Source organism: Narcine bancroftii, chromosome 9 (assembly GCF_036971445.1).
Source record: "Narcine bancroftii isolate sNarBan1 chromosome 9, sNarBan1.hap1, whole genome shotgun sequence".
Lineage (NCBI taxonomy): Eukaryota > Metazoa > Chordata > Chondrichthyes > Torpediniformes > Narcinidae > Narcine > Narcine bancroftii.
The window spans coordinates 93,098,604-93,117,903 of NC_091477.1; the positions used below are offsets into that span (position 1 = coordinate 93,098,604).

Sequence of the window (19,300 nt, forward strand, 5' to 3'; positions counted from 1 at the left end):
CACTGGGAGATTGCTGTGGTTGCAAATGAAGAGGAGGTGCTGAGCAAAGTGATCTCCCAGTCTGCAATCAGCCTCTCTGATGCAGATATGGCCACAAAGGGTACACTGAGGCAGTAAATAAGTCCTCTAGATGTACAAGTGAAGTGTTGCTTCACATGAAAGGCCTATTTTGGACCACAGACAGTGAGTGCAAGTGTTGCACCTCCTGCGGGCACAGAGGAAGGTGCCAGAAATACAATGGGTGGGGAGGAATGAGTGCATGAGGGAATCACAGAGGGAGCAGTCCCTGCAGAAGACTGAGGGGGAAGAAGAAGGAAAAATGTGTCTGGTAGTGGGATCTTGTAACAAGTGCCGGAAATTTTGGCGGATAATGTGTGGATGTGGAGGTTGGTGGGGTGGTAGGTGAGGGGGATTCTATGTTTCTTGCGTCTGGGGGCAGAGGGGGCCATGGCAGATGAGCGGGAAATAAAGGACATGCAGGTGAGGGCTAAGTTGATAGTGGTGGAGGGGAAGCCACGTTTGAGGAAGAAGGCAGATATTTTGGAAGATCTGGACTGGAAGACTTCATCTTGGGAACAGATCCAGTGGAGACGGAGATTGAGAGAAGGGGATGGAATCTTTACAGGGAACAAGGTGTGAGGAAGTGTAGTTCATGTAGTTGTGGGAGTTTGAGGGTTTGTAGTATATGTCGGTGGTCAGCTTGTCTCCTGAGATGGAGACAGAGACATCCAGGAAGGGGAGAGTGTTATCGGAGATGGACCAGGTGAGTTTGAGGTCAGGGTGGAAGTTGACCATGAAGAGCAACAACCTGAGTCTCAACGTGAACAAGACAAAGGAGATTATAGTTGATTTCTGGAGGACTAAGGACCACTCCCTATCACTGGATCAGTAGAAGATAGTGGGGAGCATAAATTTCCTTGGCTTCCATTTAAACAACAAACTATCTTGAACCCACAGCACCTTCTCATTAGTCAGGAAGGCGCAGCAGCAGCTACACTTCCTAAGGAGGTTGAGGAGGGCAAGGCTACTGGCCACCATCTTAACAATACAATCAAGAGTATCTTAGCTGGCTGCACCATTGTGTGGTATGGTAGCTGCAAAGCATAAGGTTAGAGGTCAGTAAGGAGGGCGATTAAAATTGCTGTGAATATCACTAGGGTATACCTTGCCTTTATCAATGATATCTGCAGGGTTTACAGAGGGCTCAGAGAATCATTGAGGACCCTTACCACCCAGCCTGCAGTATCTTTGAGTCACCACTTTCAAGGAAAAAGTACAGGTGCATAAAATCAGGACTGCCAGGTTTGGAAACAGCTTGTTCCCATAGGCAGTGAGACCGCTAAACCATCCTAGGAACCCATAAATTACATTTATTTTGGATTGCTATGTATATATGTAATTTGTGCATGGGTGTACTGTGTCTGTGTGTGTTCACTCTGATCCAGAAATATGCTATTTTGTCAAGTTGTATATGTACAATCATATGACAATAAAATAAAACTTGAACTGTGCTAAGTACATGAGGAATCTGTATGTTTATATTAATTTATTGTTTTTATTTTAATTTAGACATACAGCATGGCAGCAGGCCTTTCCAGCCCACAAGTCCGCACTGCCCAATTACACCCATGTGACCAATTAACCAACTAACCCTGTATGTCTTTGCAATGTGAGAGGAAACCTATGAAGACATAGGGAGAACTTACAAACTCTATACAGATAGTGCAAGATTTGAACTTGAGTCGCTGGCACTGTAAGTGTTCACTAAACACTACACGAATAGTTCTGCCCTTTTATAATTGGCAGTATAAAATGTCCTCATGTTAACATGAAAGGAAATCCATTAATATTATGTTCAAGCTTGTTATTGCAATTATGCAATATCTCAATAATAGGGTATGTGTATTTAAAATTGTACTTAACTTCACTCTCTTGATAAAATGCAGTGACTTTTATGCTTTCAAATTTCATACCCCAACTGTGTACTAGCTGTAAACCAATTCATAGTCGACTGAAGAATGAGGGAGGTGCAGAAGAAGTGATGAAAGCTAAAGCTAATGGTGAAAAGGAGAGAGAGGTTGGCAATGGGCCAAGAGATTGGGAAAAAGATGGATAGGAATGGGGGAGCTTAAAGAGGGAAGAAGTGAGAGGACAGAGCTGAAAAGATGGAAGACACAAAATAGATATGCAAATCTTGTGACATTCAGGCAAAAAATATAGGGTGTGTTAGTTATTTCAAGGATGGTGGTAAGGTGACCACTTGGAAGGCAGAATCGGACATATTGGGATCTGTAGTTTGGCGTCGGATATTCTGCCGCTTGCATTTGGTGACAGACATGGCATTTCCACTAAAATAATTTTAATTCAATATAATGGCATAAAAAATTATTAAATTATTTTAAAATATTTGAATTTACCTGTCACTCTATAATCACTTAAATCATGGTGATCACATGATAAATCACATGAACCTAAGTGATTACTTGTATAATAAGTGACTACCTGCATAAACCCAGTTTAAAATACCTATGAGACAATAAATCCCAAAATATTGTTTGATTCCAGCATCCATGTAAACCTCCCAACTTCATGCCCTGGGGTGGGGGTGTTACTGGGGGTCATAATCTCAGTGGAAGGGGGAAATGATACCAAAAGCCCTGTTTGCCAGGGGAGTGGTTTCCAGGGGGAGGAGTTTCTGCAACACCAGTGGTTCAATCTCCCGGCAGGCAATCTGGTGGGACAGAGTTGGCCAGTGGATGGTGAGTGAGGCAGCGCCAAACTGGTCTACAAAATGTCCGGTGCCAAATTGTGCACACGAAACTGTGGAGGCCAAAATGTCTGGCGCCAAAATGTGGGCACCAAAATGTCCTACACCCACTGGAAGGGAAGGAAAACACAAGAGAGGATGGTGGGAAGGGAGATGAAGTAAAGAAGCTACAAAGGCTTACAAGCTCTTAATAAAGAAAAAAATAATTGGCCAGAAATATTTCTTATGTTTTTCTTTTCACAGATGTTGACAGAACTGCTGGGTGTTTGCAGCACTTTCTGTTTTTAAATCAAATGATTAACATTTTTTTATTAAGGACAAACAATGGCCAAATTTTCAGGAAAAACCTCAAACCATGTCAAATGCAACATTAAACCGAGAGTAATCTGGATCTCATTTTCATTTTGGAAAAGCTGAAAAATAGCATCTCCTACTTATTCTGCAAGCTTTCAGTACAGAATTAAAGTGTCAGCCAAAGTTAAGTCCTCACATATCCGCTGTTGCAGTTGAACCTACTACTAGAATGTATGGGTAGCATGGTTAATGTAGTGGTTAGCAAAACACTACTGCAGTGCCAGTGACCTGGGTTCAAAACTGGTGTTGTCTTCAAGCAGTTAGTACATGCCTGTGTGGGTTTCCTCAGGATGCTCCGGTTTCCTGCCATATTCAAAAGATGTACATGGTTAGTAGGTTAAATGGTCACATGGGTTTATTTGTGTGGCACAGGCTCATGGACAGGAAGGGCCTGTTACCATGTTGTATCTTTAAATTTAAAAGAAGTATGAGAGTAGTAACAGAACCATGGCTGATACTGAAAATAAATTATATGATTAGCAGCTCTTCAGCATTAAGTATGCATTCAATGTTATGACATGTATTTCTGTTCATGTATTCACCTCATTAAAATAAGAAATCTGTTTTACCTCCACTGGTATTTGAGCTAAACTAAATTTCTCAGGTTAATAATTAGTCATTTACACTTTATTCTATTCACAATTATTTAAAATGCAGTGAATGCAGGAAGCCTGGTAGGTTAACATAGTTGTATTTGCTTCAATGAGCCAGTGCAGACTGAATCTGTTAGAGAACAATGGAGACCTTTAAGTTGGAATATTTAATAATTCCAAGGTTCACCTCCTCTTGTATCATACCTATTGATTTAGATTTTCTTGTTTGATCTTCTGTAACTTTGGCAGAAAGGTCACAATGAAACATAATGGAAGAGAAGCAGAAAGTCTCAAGTAAAGTCAGACTTGGTTCTCCATTAGAGTATGAACACTCTGGGAATGATAGATCTCCTCTATTGTAACAAATCATAAAACATCTTGCAACTTAAGCAAATTATAAATTGTGTGATTGCAATTTAATTGTACTTGAAATGTTCCCTGTTCCCCCTTTATATAAATCACTGCTTAAATATAGAATAAAGTTGTCTTCCTATCCTCCACACCACACACCTTATTGATCATCTCAAAATGGCTTTATTAATGGATTTCTTTTATGAGCTACATGTGGGGAAAATCTTTCCGTTTACAGCCTGTGTTTAAGAATTACCAGGGTAAAATTTTCCTGGAGAGGACTATACATTCTTCACAGATTTTCATCCTGCTAGCACCAATAGGATCTCATTCTAATGGTTTTTACTTCCACGCAAAATCCTTCCTGCTCTCTATCCACCCACTAAAGATTAACCTCTACCCCATGAACACCTGATGAAGGTGGTCAATTGTTGCAGAGTTACTAACAGTTTTATGCAAGCTCCTTTCAAAATCCATTTTAATGAAGTAAAATTTGTTCTCTTCAATCTGTTTTGGAGGAGTTCAAAATCAGTTTGAAAGGACCAACTCCTTCACAGCACTGTATTTGGTAATGATATTTTATGAAAAATGTGAACATTTAATGCAGTTATTAGTTATCACTGAACATTTTCCAATTATATCTGGCATCCATATATATTAAATGAAACAACAAGCAAAGAGCTAATCTGGTAACTGATATATAAATATGACATACCATTGATTAATGACACTGCCATTTCCTTTTTGTCATTGATCACTCGTTTCACAAAGGGTGCCGGAACAATTTGATCAGAATCCAGGAGTAAGGTGAAAAAACCTTCCATGCCCAAATATCGCCCATGTGTAATCTTTTGCAATTCCTAATGTGAATGAAATAAAACTCCAACATATAAGCACGAGCTTAAACAGATGTACATATTCGACAGAGCAGACAAAACATATTACTGCCATTATTAGTATTATTTTGTTCTTTGCTGATCAGATGGTAATTTAGTCCAGCCATTTTCAATGGGGCCAAAGCAGGCTTAAGGAGGACCATGGACTGAAATCCTTAATAAGGGGGCCCAAAGTGTATAGGCCACATGGGAAACTGAACGGATTAAACATTTTTGGAGGTAAGGAAAAACTGCTGCTAGGATTTGCTGCATTGTTGCTAAGCAAAGCAAATTGTTTTTCAAGGCTAGAGGCATTTGCGGACAGCCTAGAATTACATAGATAAACGTGGAAAATTATCAGTGTTTTCAGAGCATTCCTTGCTTCAACATAATTGTGTTTGAATGACAAGGAATCAGCTTTGGCTATGGTTTTCCTCTTTTGTTCTATCACCTTCATTTCCAGGAAATGAGTGTGCAGTCCAATAGTTTTGCACCACATTTTTCACTTCTGCAAGGGACCTCATTGTATGTCTCCTTCTGATAACTTTTATCGAAGGAGGTATGTATTGTTCAATATTTTCCATGAAATTTAAGCTGACTTCTGAACTAACCATTATAAAAAGTGCTTTTGTTTTGTAATCGTTAATTTTTGTTACTTTCAGAAATGATTTTACCCTCAGCAAAAAAGTGTAGGCAGTTTTCTTAGCAATACTGACACTTGTCATTACATTTCCACAAAACACTTCTCTGCCCATGTGTTTGATTTGTTTGAATAGATTTTCCAATGAAAGCACAAGGTCAAGCAGGCTGAAACAACATTTAGAGACCATACAAAAAGTGAAGAAAGATAAACCCTTGGATTTTTTCGAAATCCCTTGAGATAATTTTGAGAAAAGGCCAATGTTCAAACTGATGATTACTCTAACATCACAATTAGAAAAGGGTCTACTTGCATCATACAAGAAGATTCTAAAAGTGGAAATGCTCATAACGTTGATGAGTTTCTTATTTGCCTTCAGTGACTATAATAATATCTGACATCATGGAAGCTGCTCTGTCCAGGACTGCAAGAGTTGTGAATGCAGTGAGAACTCACAGAAAGCAACTTCTTTATTTTGACTTGGTTTACACTTCCCAATGCCTCAAGCAATCAGCCAACAAATACAAGACACAACCCATCCCAACACTCTTCTCCCCCCCCCCCCCCCCTCACATTAGGCAGAAAACACCCACTGCCAGATTCAAGACAGTTTCTTTCCTGTTGTTATCAGACTCTGGAGTAGATCTCTCATGAGGAAAAGATGATCACTATGTCTCCTAGCTCTTGATCTCTAAGCCAATGGGAACACTTTCCTCAAACATGTCAAAACCTTTTTTAAAAAAACTTGGATTCCTCTACTCCATCGGAAACAGCCCCAATTGTCACAATTATATTCTTGAATCTATGGCCCCTTATTAACAATTAATCAACTGTGAAAAATAACATCTCAGGACTGACTTTGGTTTAGTTGAATAACTTTCTTTCTGAATAACATAACAATTTGAAAGCCTTATTTTACAGACTCTTTCATTTCTGAAATGATTGCAATGAATTTTAATTGTGCTGTTTCTATAACTCAAATATTTTCCAGTGTCCATAAATTTATTTATTATTCAATTTGTTGTATTTTTCATTTTATTAGTAAATACCTATAATATAAAGGTATAAAATATCTTATTTTAATGCCTTTATATTTGAATTCATCTTTCACATTTTATGCTAATTGTTAGAATTTCATTAAACTGATGACCCCTGCAGGAAGGACGGAGAGTGCAATCCTAGAAAAGAGTAGTTATTTATGTGTGGATTTGTTAAGAAATACAAGCTGAACAAAATAAACTTGATTTTTTTAATATTTCAAATCAATTCAAGGATAGTGAATTTTATTCACTACCTCAATATTTTGAATAGTGTTTTGTGAATTCTGGAAGGATATATTTCCATTGTTCAAAAGGCAGCGAATGACTGAATTAAGGTTCTTAACATTTTTACATTTTATTCAGATTATAAAAATATTTGCATACAGTACCAAAGCATCTCCATCTTCCTTTAATTTTAATCATATGTCTTATTTTGTGATTTAGTTGACAAAATATACATCTTTCAAGACATTACTAAATTTCCAGGGATTATCACTTGAGAGTTTTAATAATGAGCCATAGATATATTCGTTACATATTAATGCTCAAATGTTAAATAATCCTTCAGCCTTGAAAAATAGTAGAAATAAACCTGGGTGATCAGGATGCTCTAGAGACACCAAAACTATGGTTTTATGCATTTTAAGAACTAGCCACAAGAACTTTATGTTTAGGCATTGCGCTTATGTATTTTAATGAATAAATCAGTGCCAAACTCTTACATTAGAAGGCTGGGCAGTAAGACCATTCTTCATGTCATCTTCTAAACTTTCCACCTGTAGAATATGGTCAAATTCCTCAGAAATTTTCATTGCAGAAATAGGGTCTTCATGAGCAATATTTGAAATCTCTGAAGTCCTCTGAGATGGCAACATGGAATTAATGGTGTTTGTTTTGTCAGGAATTTGGCCTGCACATATGGAGACTTCAATTGGCCTTTCAGCACAATGGTTGTTTTTTATTGTTCCAGTATGAAGCCAAGGTAGATTGCAGCTTGAAAATGTATCTTTATGTTCAACTATTGAGGAATCTAAGAGTTAGAAACAATTATTACAGCTAAATAAAAATCAGAATATACCAAAACTGCAATTATAGATGTCCAGAAGCCAATAAAATAGTATTGCAATATTATAATATCATCTCAAATGGCAAAAGATCTTAAAATACATTATTCAAGGTATCCCATGCTTTAGAACAGAAGCAACAATGCCAAGTAATTATGAAGGCAAAAGGTATATTGGTCTTTATTGCAAGAGGATTTAAGTGCAAGAGTGGAGACAACTTTCTCGAATTATATAGAGCCTTGGTAGACTGCATCTTTAATTGTGTAATGGTCTGGCCTCCCAAACAATGGATACTTATGATAGAGCAAATGCAGTGATGGTTGCCATTTTTTTTTATTCCTGGGAAGGCAAATTTTTCTAAGAGGAGAGATCAACTATGTCTATATTCTCATGAGCTGAGAAGAATGAAAACTGCTGTCACTAAAATGTGCAAAGTTGTTAAGCAACTTGATGTGTTAGGTGCAGAATAGTTTTTGACCTGGCAGGAGTCATTTGAACCAGATTTCAAACTCTAAAAAATAAGTGATTGGCCATTCATAAAAAGAATGAGATGAAATTTAACTCAGTTAAGTATGAGCACCTATGGGGATTGGTAGATGCTGGATAAGTGAGTTTCACTTGAGATTGCATGTTGTGTGATTGGCAAACTAACCACTAGTGGCACCTATTTTAAACTTTTGTATTTTTTACATAATTATTCTCCACAATTTTTTTTTTGCTGGTTGCTTAAATTCCAGATAACAGGGACTGGGAAAAGTACCCAGTCTCAAGCCTGTTGATGTTGACATTTCACGTTCTCTTGTTTTGGACTCAAACACCATAGGAAAAAGACTATGACTCTATATCCCATCTACTATAAATAGTAGATACAGACAAGTATATATTAAGACCACCCATGATTCCATGGATAACCATACTGATACTTAAAAGAACCCACTTTCTTCTGAGTTAGCCTTTTGCTCTAAACATATTGACAGCATCTTTACCTTATTTGCCAGAGGTATCTCATGTTCTCAGTTTGCCTTTCCTTCTTGAGTACACTCCTATATCCCTCGTACAGTACTCAATCCTCAAGGGACCTGCTTGATCCCAGCTGCCTTTGCCTGACATATGACTTCTTTTTCCTGATCAGAGCTTCAATATCACTCCTGAACCTGGGTTCCCTTATTCTGCCAGTCTTACTTTTAGTCTAATAGGAACATGTTGGCCCTGAACACTTCCCGAGTTAATAATAATCTCCACTTGCTAAATATCCTTTGATCTGTTAACAGCCTCTGTTTTTGTAAGTTCCCGATTAATGCCTTCAAAATCATGCCATGAAATTTACAAAAAGGAAACAAAAATGGCTCATTAATCAGATGAAGAGGTTTAGAAAATGTCAAAAATGTTCAAATTCCTAGTTTCTTTTAGCAAGAAAAGGGTGACTATCCAGATTTCTGATTTGTCAGTATGAGAAGCAGAAGAAATTATATACCTTCAAGACTGCCATGAAATGATAACTGTGCATTTTCACTTTCTGTGTTATAAGTGGAACTAAGGACTGATGAATCATTTTGATTTACATCTTGATCTGGTGAAGAATCCACATTTCTTGACATCATGATATCCTGTTGCACTGAGGAACTCTCCAGATTAGATAAGCTTCCATTGATTCTGAAAAACCATAAAACCAATATAAATACTGTATAAGCAATATTAAAAGATTATTATTTCACACTCTACAACATTTTCATTGACATTAGAAACATGTTGCAATTAAATACTGTATATGAACTTTACATTGGCATCTTATTTGTACAATGAGAAGGATTCTTCTGTGAGCAGACTAAAATGTTACCTTGAACATTATTACATTCATGTAAAGAGGATAATTACAGAGTATTGGATTGCAATAAAAGAAAAGATCAATTTGCACCAAACAAGGGCATCATGATAGCAGTATTATGGAGTTAATTCAAGAGCCTAATGGCTGCAGAAAAGGTCTTTAAGCCTGTTGGTGAGTACTTACTTGTCTTTTTCCTAATGAAAGGAGGGAGAAGAGTGTGTTTATAGTGCAATGGTCTTCCAATATTGGCTGCTTATTCTTGGCAGTGGGAGAGTGGGAGATGGAGTCCATGGAGGGGAAAGGAATTTATGGTGTGCTCTGAACTCCATTCATTACCTTCTGTACCTGTCTCCGATCTTGATCAGAGCAGCTTTCATAGCCTGCTGTGATGAATCCAACAAGTATGCTCTGATAGTGCTCCCATAGATGTTGTTGAGAGACAAGGGAGACATCCTGAACATTCTTAGTCTTCTAAGAAAGTAACTGCGTTGGTGCATTTTCTTGACTGTGTCATCGAAGTGCTTGCCCCAGGTCAGATCATTGAAGATACTTATTCCAAAGAATGAAGCTGCCTACTCTTTCAATTCTAGAACATTTAATATGGACAGTGTGTGGACTCTGCCCTCTCTCATGAAGTTAATGATCATCTTTGCCTTATTGGCATTGAGAGAGAGGTTATCCTGGCACCATGCTACCAGAAATGTAGGCAAAATATGTAGTGCCTGTATAAAGATAAGCACAAAACATAAAATATTGAATGTTATCTCCATGTTAGGGTGGTAAAGAAGTTGTATGGTGTGCTTGTCTTCATTGGGTGGGGCATTGAATATCAAGTCGTCAAGTTTATTGTCGTCTTCTGTACGAGTACAACCCAATGAAAGTGTTCTCTGGTCCTCAGTGCAAAACATGCAGACACACAACAAGACATAACACACACAGACAAACAATATATGCGCAGGACAAGTATTTTATCTATACAAACAACTAATAAATAAACATTGTTTCATGAATATGAGATACTTAGATGGTTAGAGCAAGCAGTTCCTTTGGCCATTCAGCATTCTCACTGACCATGGGAAGAAGCTGTTCCTCAGCCTGCTGGTACTGGCTCTGATACTCCTGTATCTCTTCCCTGATGGGAGAAGCTAAAAGATGTTGTGTGTAGGATGGAAGGGATCCTCAATGATTTTGGTGGTGGGGGGGAGACTCCAGTGATCCTTTCTGCCATTCTTATAGTCCTGTGGATTGACCTGCAATCAATTTCTCTACAGCAACCATACAGCATCCGGCCAGGAGGCATTTGATAGAACTCCTATAGAAGGTTGACATAATGGTGGCCAATAGCCTTGACCACCTCAGTCTTCTCAGGAAGTCCAGTCACACAAGTAGAGATGTTGACACTAGTTAAGTGAATTCTAAGGAACTTGGTGCTCTCCACTCTCTACTACAGAGGTGGTCTTTCCTGATCCTCCTGAAGACCAAGATCATTTGCATCATTAAGCCCAGAATTTTCACACTTTCATCAATACTGCCAGATAGATCCAAGACATTGAGAGGCAGAAATGAAATGCACAATTTGAACCTAATATTTTATGATTATCTAATACACATAACTTCAGGTTCAAGTTTAAAGTAGTGAGAGAGAGAAATTATATACTAGTCAAATTTAAAAGGAAAAGACAAATAAAGACAAATAAAGGGGAATATTACTGCAAAGGAACAATTCCAACGCATGCAATTTGCAACCTCTGCAAAAATAATGGTGCAAATATGCAAGAAAAGACAGAGATTTTTAAAAATTAAAGGAAATAAAGCTAAATATAACATTGCAAGTTTCAGACAATTGGGAGGGGAACTCAGATTAAGTTTTGCTCTGTGCCACTCCACATCACCAAAAAAAAACTGGTCAATTTGCAAAGAAATATAGAATAGATTACAATTAATGTCACTGCATGCACTAGCCTTCCCAGATTATGGCAAGGTAATTTACCTGACTCTCATCTTAACTGGAGTTTGAGAAAATTGTTCCCTTTGGTATAAGCCAGTTAGGTATGCAAGGGCCCTAATGTGTACCAATTGTTTCTTTTAGAAATGTGGTGCAGATTTTCAACAGAACACTTGCACACCAAAAATATCTGTTCCCTTATCATTAAATTAGATCATATTTATATCTTTAAATATGCCTCTACCCATCATTCTCCAAATTAGATAACTGTTCATTATCATAAAGATGACATTTTGATAAATGCTTACTTAATGCAGTGAGTTGGATCCAAAAAGTATTATTTTTATCAAATAGAAATCACTCAAACTTAACATTGGAAATATCTACAATCAAAAACTGTCTCATGCAAGAATATTTCAAGAAGGAAATTTCATGGAGAGTGGGAAATGTGAACTTCCAAAGAAAAATTAAACAAATTCAATAAATTATGTTTTACCACTTAAATTATATGCTAGACATTATTTTTTATTTGAATATTTTATTTAAATGTTTTCCATCCATGTAATTAATAAATTATATAAAGCAATAAGAAATTAAATTTAAGAGTTTTAATCATTACATGATGGTTATAACCCCTTCATTTCCTTCCCATATCCTCCTCCCTAAACCCCCCATCCCCAAACAAAAAAAAACGAAAAAAGGATATATAGTAGTATAAAGTAAAGAAAAAGAAAAAAAATAGCTTCATGGATTGCTCAGAGGATCGCTTTCCAACACACAGAACTCCACCAAGGTTTATATGATCAATTTAGGGAAGAAGTTTAATACAGGTCTCAAGAGGCTTTATACCTAAAGTTTGCATATATGGGCTCCAAATTTGCAAAAATATGCTATATTTATTTCTCAAATTGTATGTAACTTTTTCCAAGTGGATATATTTTTGAATTTCTGCATTCCATCTTCCCATACCCAAATGTGAATCTGACTTCAATGTCACTGCAATGCACTTTTTTGCCACCACTAATGCTATTTTAACAAATTTCATTTGGTATATTGATAGTTCCAACTTAGAACTTTTTCCTTCGATATTTCACAATAGAAATAAATCTGGGTTTTGTGGAAATACAATACCTGTAACTTGTTCTAAAAAAATTCCTAAATCTACTAAAAAAGTCTTTACCTTGGGACATGACCAAGTTGAATGCAAGAACGCTACTGTCTCTTCACCACAGCTAAAACACTGATGTGATAAATCTGATTTCATTGCATTCAATTTTTGTGGTGTCAAATATAGCTGATGTAAAAAAATTATATTGAACTAATCTATACCTTACATTAATAGTATTTGTCATACAATCTCAACATAGATCTGACCATTTTTGCTCATCAATTGTAATATTCAAATTCAGCTTCTACCTCAGCCTGAATTTATGGACTCCATGTTTAGTAGTTACTGCTTGTAATAAAAGATACATTGCAGAAGTAAATTTCTTAGTATTTGCTTTCCTAATAAGAATTTCCACTTCACCACAAGTAGGTTAACAGCATCGCTGGACCTAACTTTTCCCTCAAATATCCTCTCTATTGAATATAACAAAAAAAGGAGTATTATTAGTTATTCCATATTTATTCCTTAGTTGTTCAAATGTCATCAATTGTCCTTCTTCATATCAATCTTCAATATTTTTAATGCTTTTATGAAACCAAATAGTTAAAAATTGATTATCCTTTGGAAAAGGTACAAGGTAATTTTGAACCAGAGGCATCCATGTCTATTTGAATAAAAAAGAATTATCCCTTTCTCTAGGATGAATTCTCCTCCATGCATCTATTAAGTTCAAATCTCTCATTAATACCAATGTAGTCTTTGCTGTTTTGCCTCTTGTCATTCCTCTAGTAGATCTATCTAAAAATGGATCTAAACAAAAATTAAAATCCTCCTCCTATTAAAATATTCTCATGTGCCTCTGCTAAGTTAAGAAATGTTTCTTGTATAAATTTCTCATCACCCATATTTGCTGCAATCACATTCAGAGGGGTCCATAATTCCAAATACATTTGACAATGTACCATCACACATCTCCCTGCAGAATCTGTTACTACATTTTGGATTTTAATTGAAAGACTTTTTTTCATCAGAATTGCCACACCTCTAGCCTTAGAATGAAACAAAGAGGCTGTCACTGCTCTTTTTATTTTCAAATGTTCTCAAATGTTCTCTTTCAATTAGGTGAGTTTCTTGCAAAAAAACACGTCAGCTCCCATTTTATTAATATATCTTAATACTTTCTTCCCCTGTTTAACCCATTAACATTAAAATTTACGAATTTCACTGTATAACTCATCTTAATAAACCATTACTTCCTCCACCTGCAAACCCTCCTTCCTCAACTCCATTATTCTCAATATCCGCTGTGTCTGTGTGCACTTCTGGCAATCCAAGTAGAAAAAAGAAAAAAAGTTTACAATTAAGAAATAAATATTCCCCCATTTAAAACTATATATAAAAATAAACCCCCCCCCCCACCCCAACCATGAACAAATAAACTACCTCCCTCAATTTTATGGGCTGCGACCAAAGTCACAAATGCTCACATGATTCAATAGGAGTTAGACCTCAACTCCTCTCCCCAACCCCCAGTACATTTACCATTTAATCTTTTGTGGCGGCATGCCACTAAGCAAGCGAACCGGACCCGCTTGTAATCCACAAGGCAGGGCAGCCGGCCAAAAATGGCACTGGGGTTTCCTCTTCTTCTCAGCACTGGGCTCAGAAGCCCGCGCTGGGGGACCACGTGATGCCTGAGTGATGTCGGCGCCCCCCAGCGCAGTTCTCAGTCAGGTCCGGGCTGGGAGTACAAGTCCAGCCTGGCAGCCAGCAATAAACCAGTTTTCTGCTCACTGAGCTCAACCCGTCTGGTTGTGTGTTCTTTCAGTAGCAGTGATATCATTTAATTCACACATAGAGAATTTTCCAAAGACCAACAGAAAAATAAGTAGATATTATTCTGAATTATGCAGTCCTATAAAAGTTGTCAAATGTATTTAGTCCATCAAGGTCAAAGTGGCAACAGCTGATTATCTAATTCTTGAGTCCATATGAGCTCGATCTTGCACAAACCCTTCTGCTTGTACAAAACTCGAAAAGAAATTATTGCCACCTCCAGGCAGAAAAATCTTCAAGGTTGCAAGGTGACGCAATACAAATCGATATCCTCTTTCCCAAAGCATCTTCTTAACAGGATTAAATGTTCTTCTTTTTTAATAAATCTCCACTTATATCAGGGTAAAATAAAACTTTACCCTCTTCATCCTCAAGCTGGCCTTTTCTTACTCTTGCCCCTTCTGCCACCAGAGACAAAATCTTCTTTCCGTCTTGATATTGAAGAAATGGAATTAACAGAATGTGGCTTCTGATTTGGAAGTGGTTTCCCTCTAGGAGCTCTGTGTGCTTTTTTAATCTCAATAGGGGGTTCAAAATTCTTACCTCACAACACTTCAGGAATCCATTTCCAAAAAAAAAGCCAATTGGGTCTTGTTCTTCCACTTCTTCTTTCAGACCCACTATTTTAATATTATTTCTTCTACTAAAATTCTCCAATATACCAACTTTCTGCTGGAGCTTTTGATTTTCCATAGTTAAAGCAGTAGTAGTGTCTTCCACTTTTGTCTCTCTATCATCAACATGCTGCATTTCTTCCTGCATTTTCTTCATTTTCCCATCTAACCTATCTAATTTTCTCTTCATGTTATTAACTGCCTTCAATACTTTATTTCCCCCCTTTCACTTCCCTTTTAATTCCATGAAATTCTCTTATTAGTAAATGAATACCGGTTATATCCTCTACTTTATGGTTGCTTTTACTTTTAAAAGTCTTAACTTTTTTCAATGTCTCCACTTTTTGTTTGATCTTTCTCATCTTCTTCTTCCCCTTTGCTGCTGATCCCTTGCGAGCCCAACTCTTCTTCCGATGGTGTTGCTGAAGGCCCCAGTTTTTCACATATGCACAGTTCACTTCTGGGTTCTTCCCCGACACCATCTCTCCGGCGTTGCGGGAGAGCAACATTGGCAGATGATCCCTCCAAAGGGTCACTCACCCAAGGAGCAGCTCGAACATTAGCTGCCTGCTTCAAGCTTGCAGTAGGCCTCAGATCTCTTCTGGTCTTGTCTTCACGTCGAGCTGCAGGTAGGGCTGCAGCAGTTTTTAATCTTCAAAGCATTTTTAAAATGTTGTTTCAGTGTTGACATGAATTTCAAAGATTTTAATTAGTTTAAAACATTACTATTTAGTACTTTTTTATTACTTTACCAGGAAAGTCAGGTTCCTACGTCCTAATCCCACAGCATCACATGAACCCCCTCCATCCCTGCTAGATATTTCCTGACACTGATGCTAAACTTAACGTCATAATATTGAGAGGACAACCACCAACAAACCGCCAATGCATTGCAAAGAGTAACCAGCAGCCAGTTACATTAACTGGTGGAAACAAGGCCAGAAGTTAGATAGAAAGAGTAAGTTGGCAAGGAAAAGATATTTATCATTTGGACTGAAAATGGAGACACACATAACGGTGGAAACACAAAGAGAATGAAAGAGGAAAGAAATAACTAGAGTTACTGAACTGACAGGGATAGATGAGGTGGTATTTTCCCCGTTAGAGTTTCAAACAAAAGAACAAGGGTTTAAAGTGAAGGGAGCAACTTTTTCACACAGACAGTGGAGCATACAGTATATGGAGCAATCTGTAGAGGCAGGTACAATTACATAATTTAAAATACATTTGGACAAGTTGGGGAAAGGAAGGGTTTAGAGGGATATAGACTAAATGAAGGCAAATGACATAACCTGGCTGACATGGACGAGTTGAGACGAAGGAGTGTTTCCATGGTGTGTGGCTTTATGACTCTATAGATTATATAATCAGGATTTTATACTTTCTGGAAAATACAGATCTATGAGCCAAAACAAAATATTTTCTCTTTTTTTTTTAATTTAAAAGCTCAAAATCTTCCTTGTTCATTCCAAATATTTTCTTGTAAAAGTGTCATTTTTTCTGAAAACTTCTGTAGACTTATACCAGGCTAATTTATAAAAGAAATTGTATAACCTTGAACTGTACTCATCTCCACTGTACTCTGGTTCTTCAACCAGATAATCAAAAGTTTCTTCTGTTATTTCATCTGTGGTCTATTTAAAGAAAAAAATACAATTTAGTCATTCACATGAACTTTCACTCCCTCTACCATGCTTGTGTTGGCCAGAAAAGAATTTAAAAAGCTAAATAGAGTAAGTAAGCTAAGGAGAGTAGAAACACATGCTTGAAGGAATGGAGGCTGATCTGATTTGAACTGGTCAGGTTGAGGACAAGAATGAAGGAATATGAATTCAACCTGCAGATGGGTAATAATAAAATAATAAAACGCTTGCAGCCTTGGGGCCGAGCCAATGAAACATTTAACAGATGACTCTCTGTTCTGATGAGGATAAACAAAGGGTATTACAGGCATTATTCCCTTTAAGCTCTGTGTGTGTGTGTGTGTGTGTGTGTGTGTGTGTGTGTGTGTGTGTGTGTGTGTGTGTGTGTGTGTGTGTGTGTGTGTGTGTGTGTGTGTGTACGCGCGCTCGCACATGCACATTTTGCAACCAGCGCACAAAGGAAATTAATGTGCACACAAAAGGTTAGTTAGCTAAAATAATGTAGTAATTAATAATTATACTTATTGAAGACAATCATACTTACATTATATTAAAACATGGCAATACTGTTTTATTAGCCATGAGAGATAGGCTGTGCCAAAAATTATCTTTAGACAATTTCAAGTTTACATTTGCACAACATTCAATGCTCACATACTTTTGTCACAGGAAAAATAAATTTGGACATAGTCAGATTTTGCGAGCACTGACTACTAAAAATTACAGAGAACATTGATTACAGGAGTATTTATTAAACAGTGAACATCCAACGAGACCTAATATGTAATACTATGTACACTGATAAAAATGAACTCACAAACACCGCCTGAACTTTTTCCAAAACACAAAAATGCCCAGTGAACTCAGCAGGACATGCAGCATCTATGGAAAGCAATTGGAAGTTTCCAGACACAGATGTGCTCCTCCTTCACCAATATTAACACGCTTCCACGGCATCAATATAAACGTAAAGTTCCAATTTACTTGCATTTATTTTAATTTGATGTAGAGATTGCGCACAATGCAAAATTCACCACCTTCATCACCGTCGTGAAATAAATACAGATTTGAGTGATTACCTTGTACAATATTGTACCCCCATTCAGTCCTCACGTGTAACGACCAAGCTCTAGTTACCTGTCACTTCAATTCTTTAGCCCACTACCCACTCTGAGTGTTCTCACCTTCCGCATTGTTGCAACGAAACCCAATATCAACTCAAAGAACATCACTTCACCACCCAACTGTACAAGTTACAGCCTTTCAAACTGAACAATGTGTTAATTTTATCCAATGAGCACTTCTATTAATTTCTATTCTTATATCTCTTTACCAATATCTACAATATCAGTCAGAAAACAAATGAGCTTTTTCCATTTTCACCTCCATCAGATTAATCTTTTGCTTCTTGTGCTATTATCAGCTTCTTTTACCTTGCCCTCAATCTCCTCTTTTTAACCATCCAGAATCTTTTCTTTGTTCACTCTTCCCCTCTTTCCTTCATTAAAGCTCATATCTCTAAATTTGCCGTTATCTGAAGAAAAGTCCCAGCTATGCCTGCCTTTTTGTTGACTACGTGGAGCAATCCATGCTATAAGACTAACGTAGGCAAGTTCCCTCAACTCTTCCTCCATTATATCGATGGTTACTTCAGTGCTGCCTCATGAATGCATGGAGTTCTTTGACTTCATCCACTTTGCCAATTTCCACCCCGACCTTAAATTCACTTGGTCCATTTCTAGCAACACTCTCCCTTTTCTCGATCTCTCGGTCTCCATCTCAGGAGACAAACCCTCGACAGACATCTTCTATAAACCCACCAACTCCCACTACTTCGATTACACCTCTTCCCCCCCTGTCCCCTGTAAGGACTCCATTCTGTTCTCTCAATTTCTCCCTCTCTGATGCATCCACTTCCAGAATGGGGACTTCCATGTTATATTATCAGAGATGTCCTTCTCTTCAAACAACATGGCTTTCCCTTTACCACCATCAACTCAGCACTCACCCGCACATCCTCCATTACCGGCACATCTGCCCTGACCCTCTCCCCCCCCCCCTCCCACCACATGCAACAAGGTGAGGATTCCTCTTGTTCACACTGACCACCTCATCAGCCTTCGCATACAACACACCCACCTCTGCCATTTCCATCACCTACTAAGTGATCCCACCACTAGACACATATTCCCCCCTCCTACCCTCTTCACCTTCCACAGGGACAACACTCTCCATGACTCCTTTGCCCACTCCTTCCTCCTCACCAATCGTCCCTTGGGACCTACCCCTGTGGCCTCAGGAGATGCTCCACTTACACATCTCCTCCCTCCGCTGTGGTCTCCTTGACATCGGAGAGACTAAACGCAGCCTGGGAGATCACTTTGTTTAGGATCTTCAGTGGCCATGTGTTTCATCTCTCCGTCCCATTCTCTTGCCGACATGTCTGTCCATGGTCTCATGCACTGCCAGACTGAGGCCACCCATAAATTGGAGAAACATCACCTCATTTTTTGACTGGGCACCCTCCAAAACGATTACATTAATATAGATTTTTCTGGCTTTCGTTAAAACAACCCCCCAATCCTTTTTCCCGTCTCTTTTTGCACTTTTGTTGGTCTGGATTCCTCCCCCATTGTTTGAATTCT

At 37.8% G+C, this 19,300-nt stretch overlaps 1 protein-coding gene across 11 annotated transcripts in view; it reads right to left on the bottom strand.

Annotated features, from left to right (window-relative positions):
- Positions 1–19,300, bottom strand: part of zbbx (zinc finger, B-box domain containing) — an 80,114-nt gene that overhangs the window by 15,227 nt on the left and 45,587 nt on the right. For all 11 annotated transcript variants that reach the window (XR_011344179.1, XR_011344182.1, XR_011344183.1 and 8 more), the window contains 4 exons: positions 16,567–16,646; positions 9,159–9,337; positions 7,343–7,650; positions 4,781–4,925 (listed from right to left, as the gene is read on the bottom strand). Coding sequence is in view for 2 of the 11 variants with exons in the window: in XM_069896854.1 (XP_069752955.1) it covers positions 4,781–4,925; positions 7,343–7,650; positions 9,159–9,337; positions 16,567–16,646 (712 nt within the window). In the remaining 9 variants the exon portion in view is untranslated. The remainder of the gene's footprint in view (positions 1–4,780; positions 4,926–7,342; positions 7,651–9,158; positions 9,338–16,566; positions 16,647–19,300) is intronic.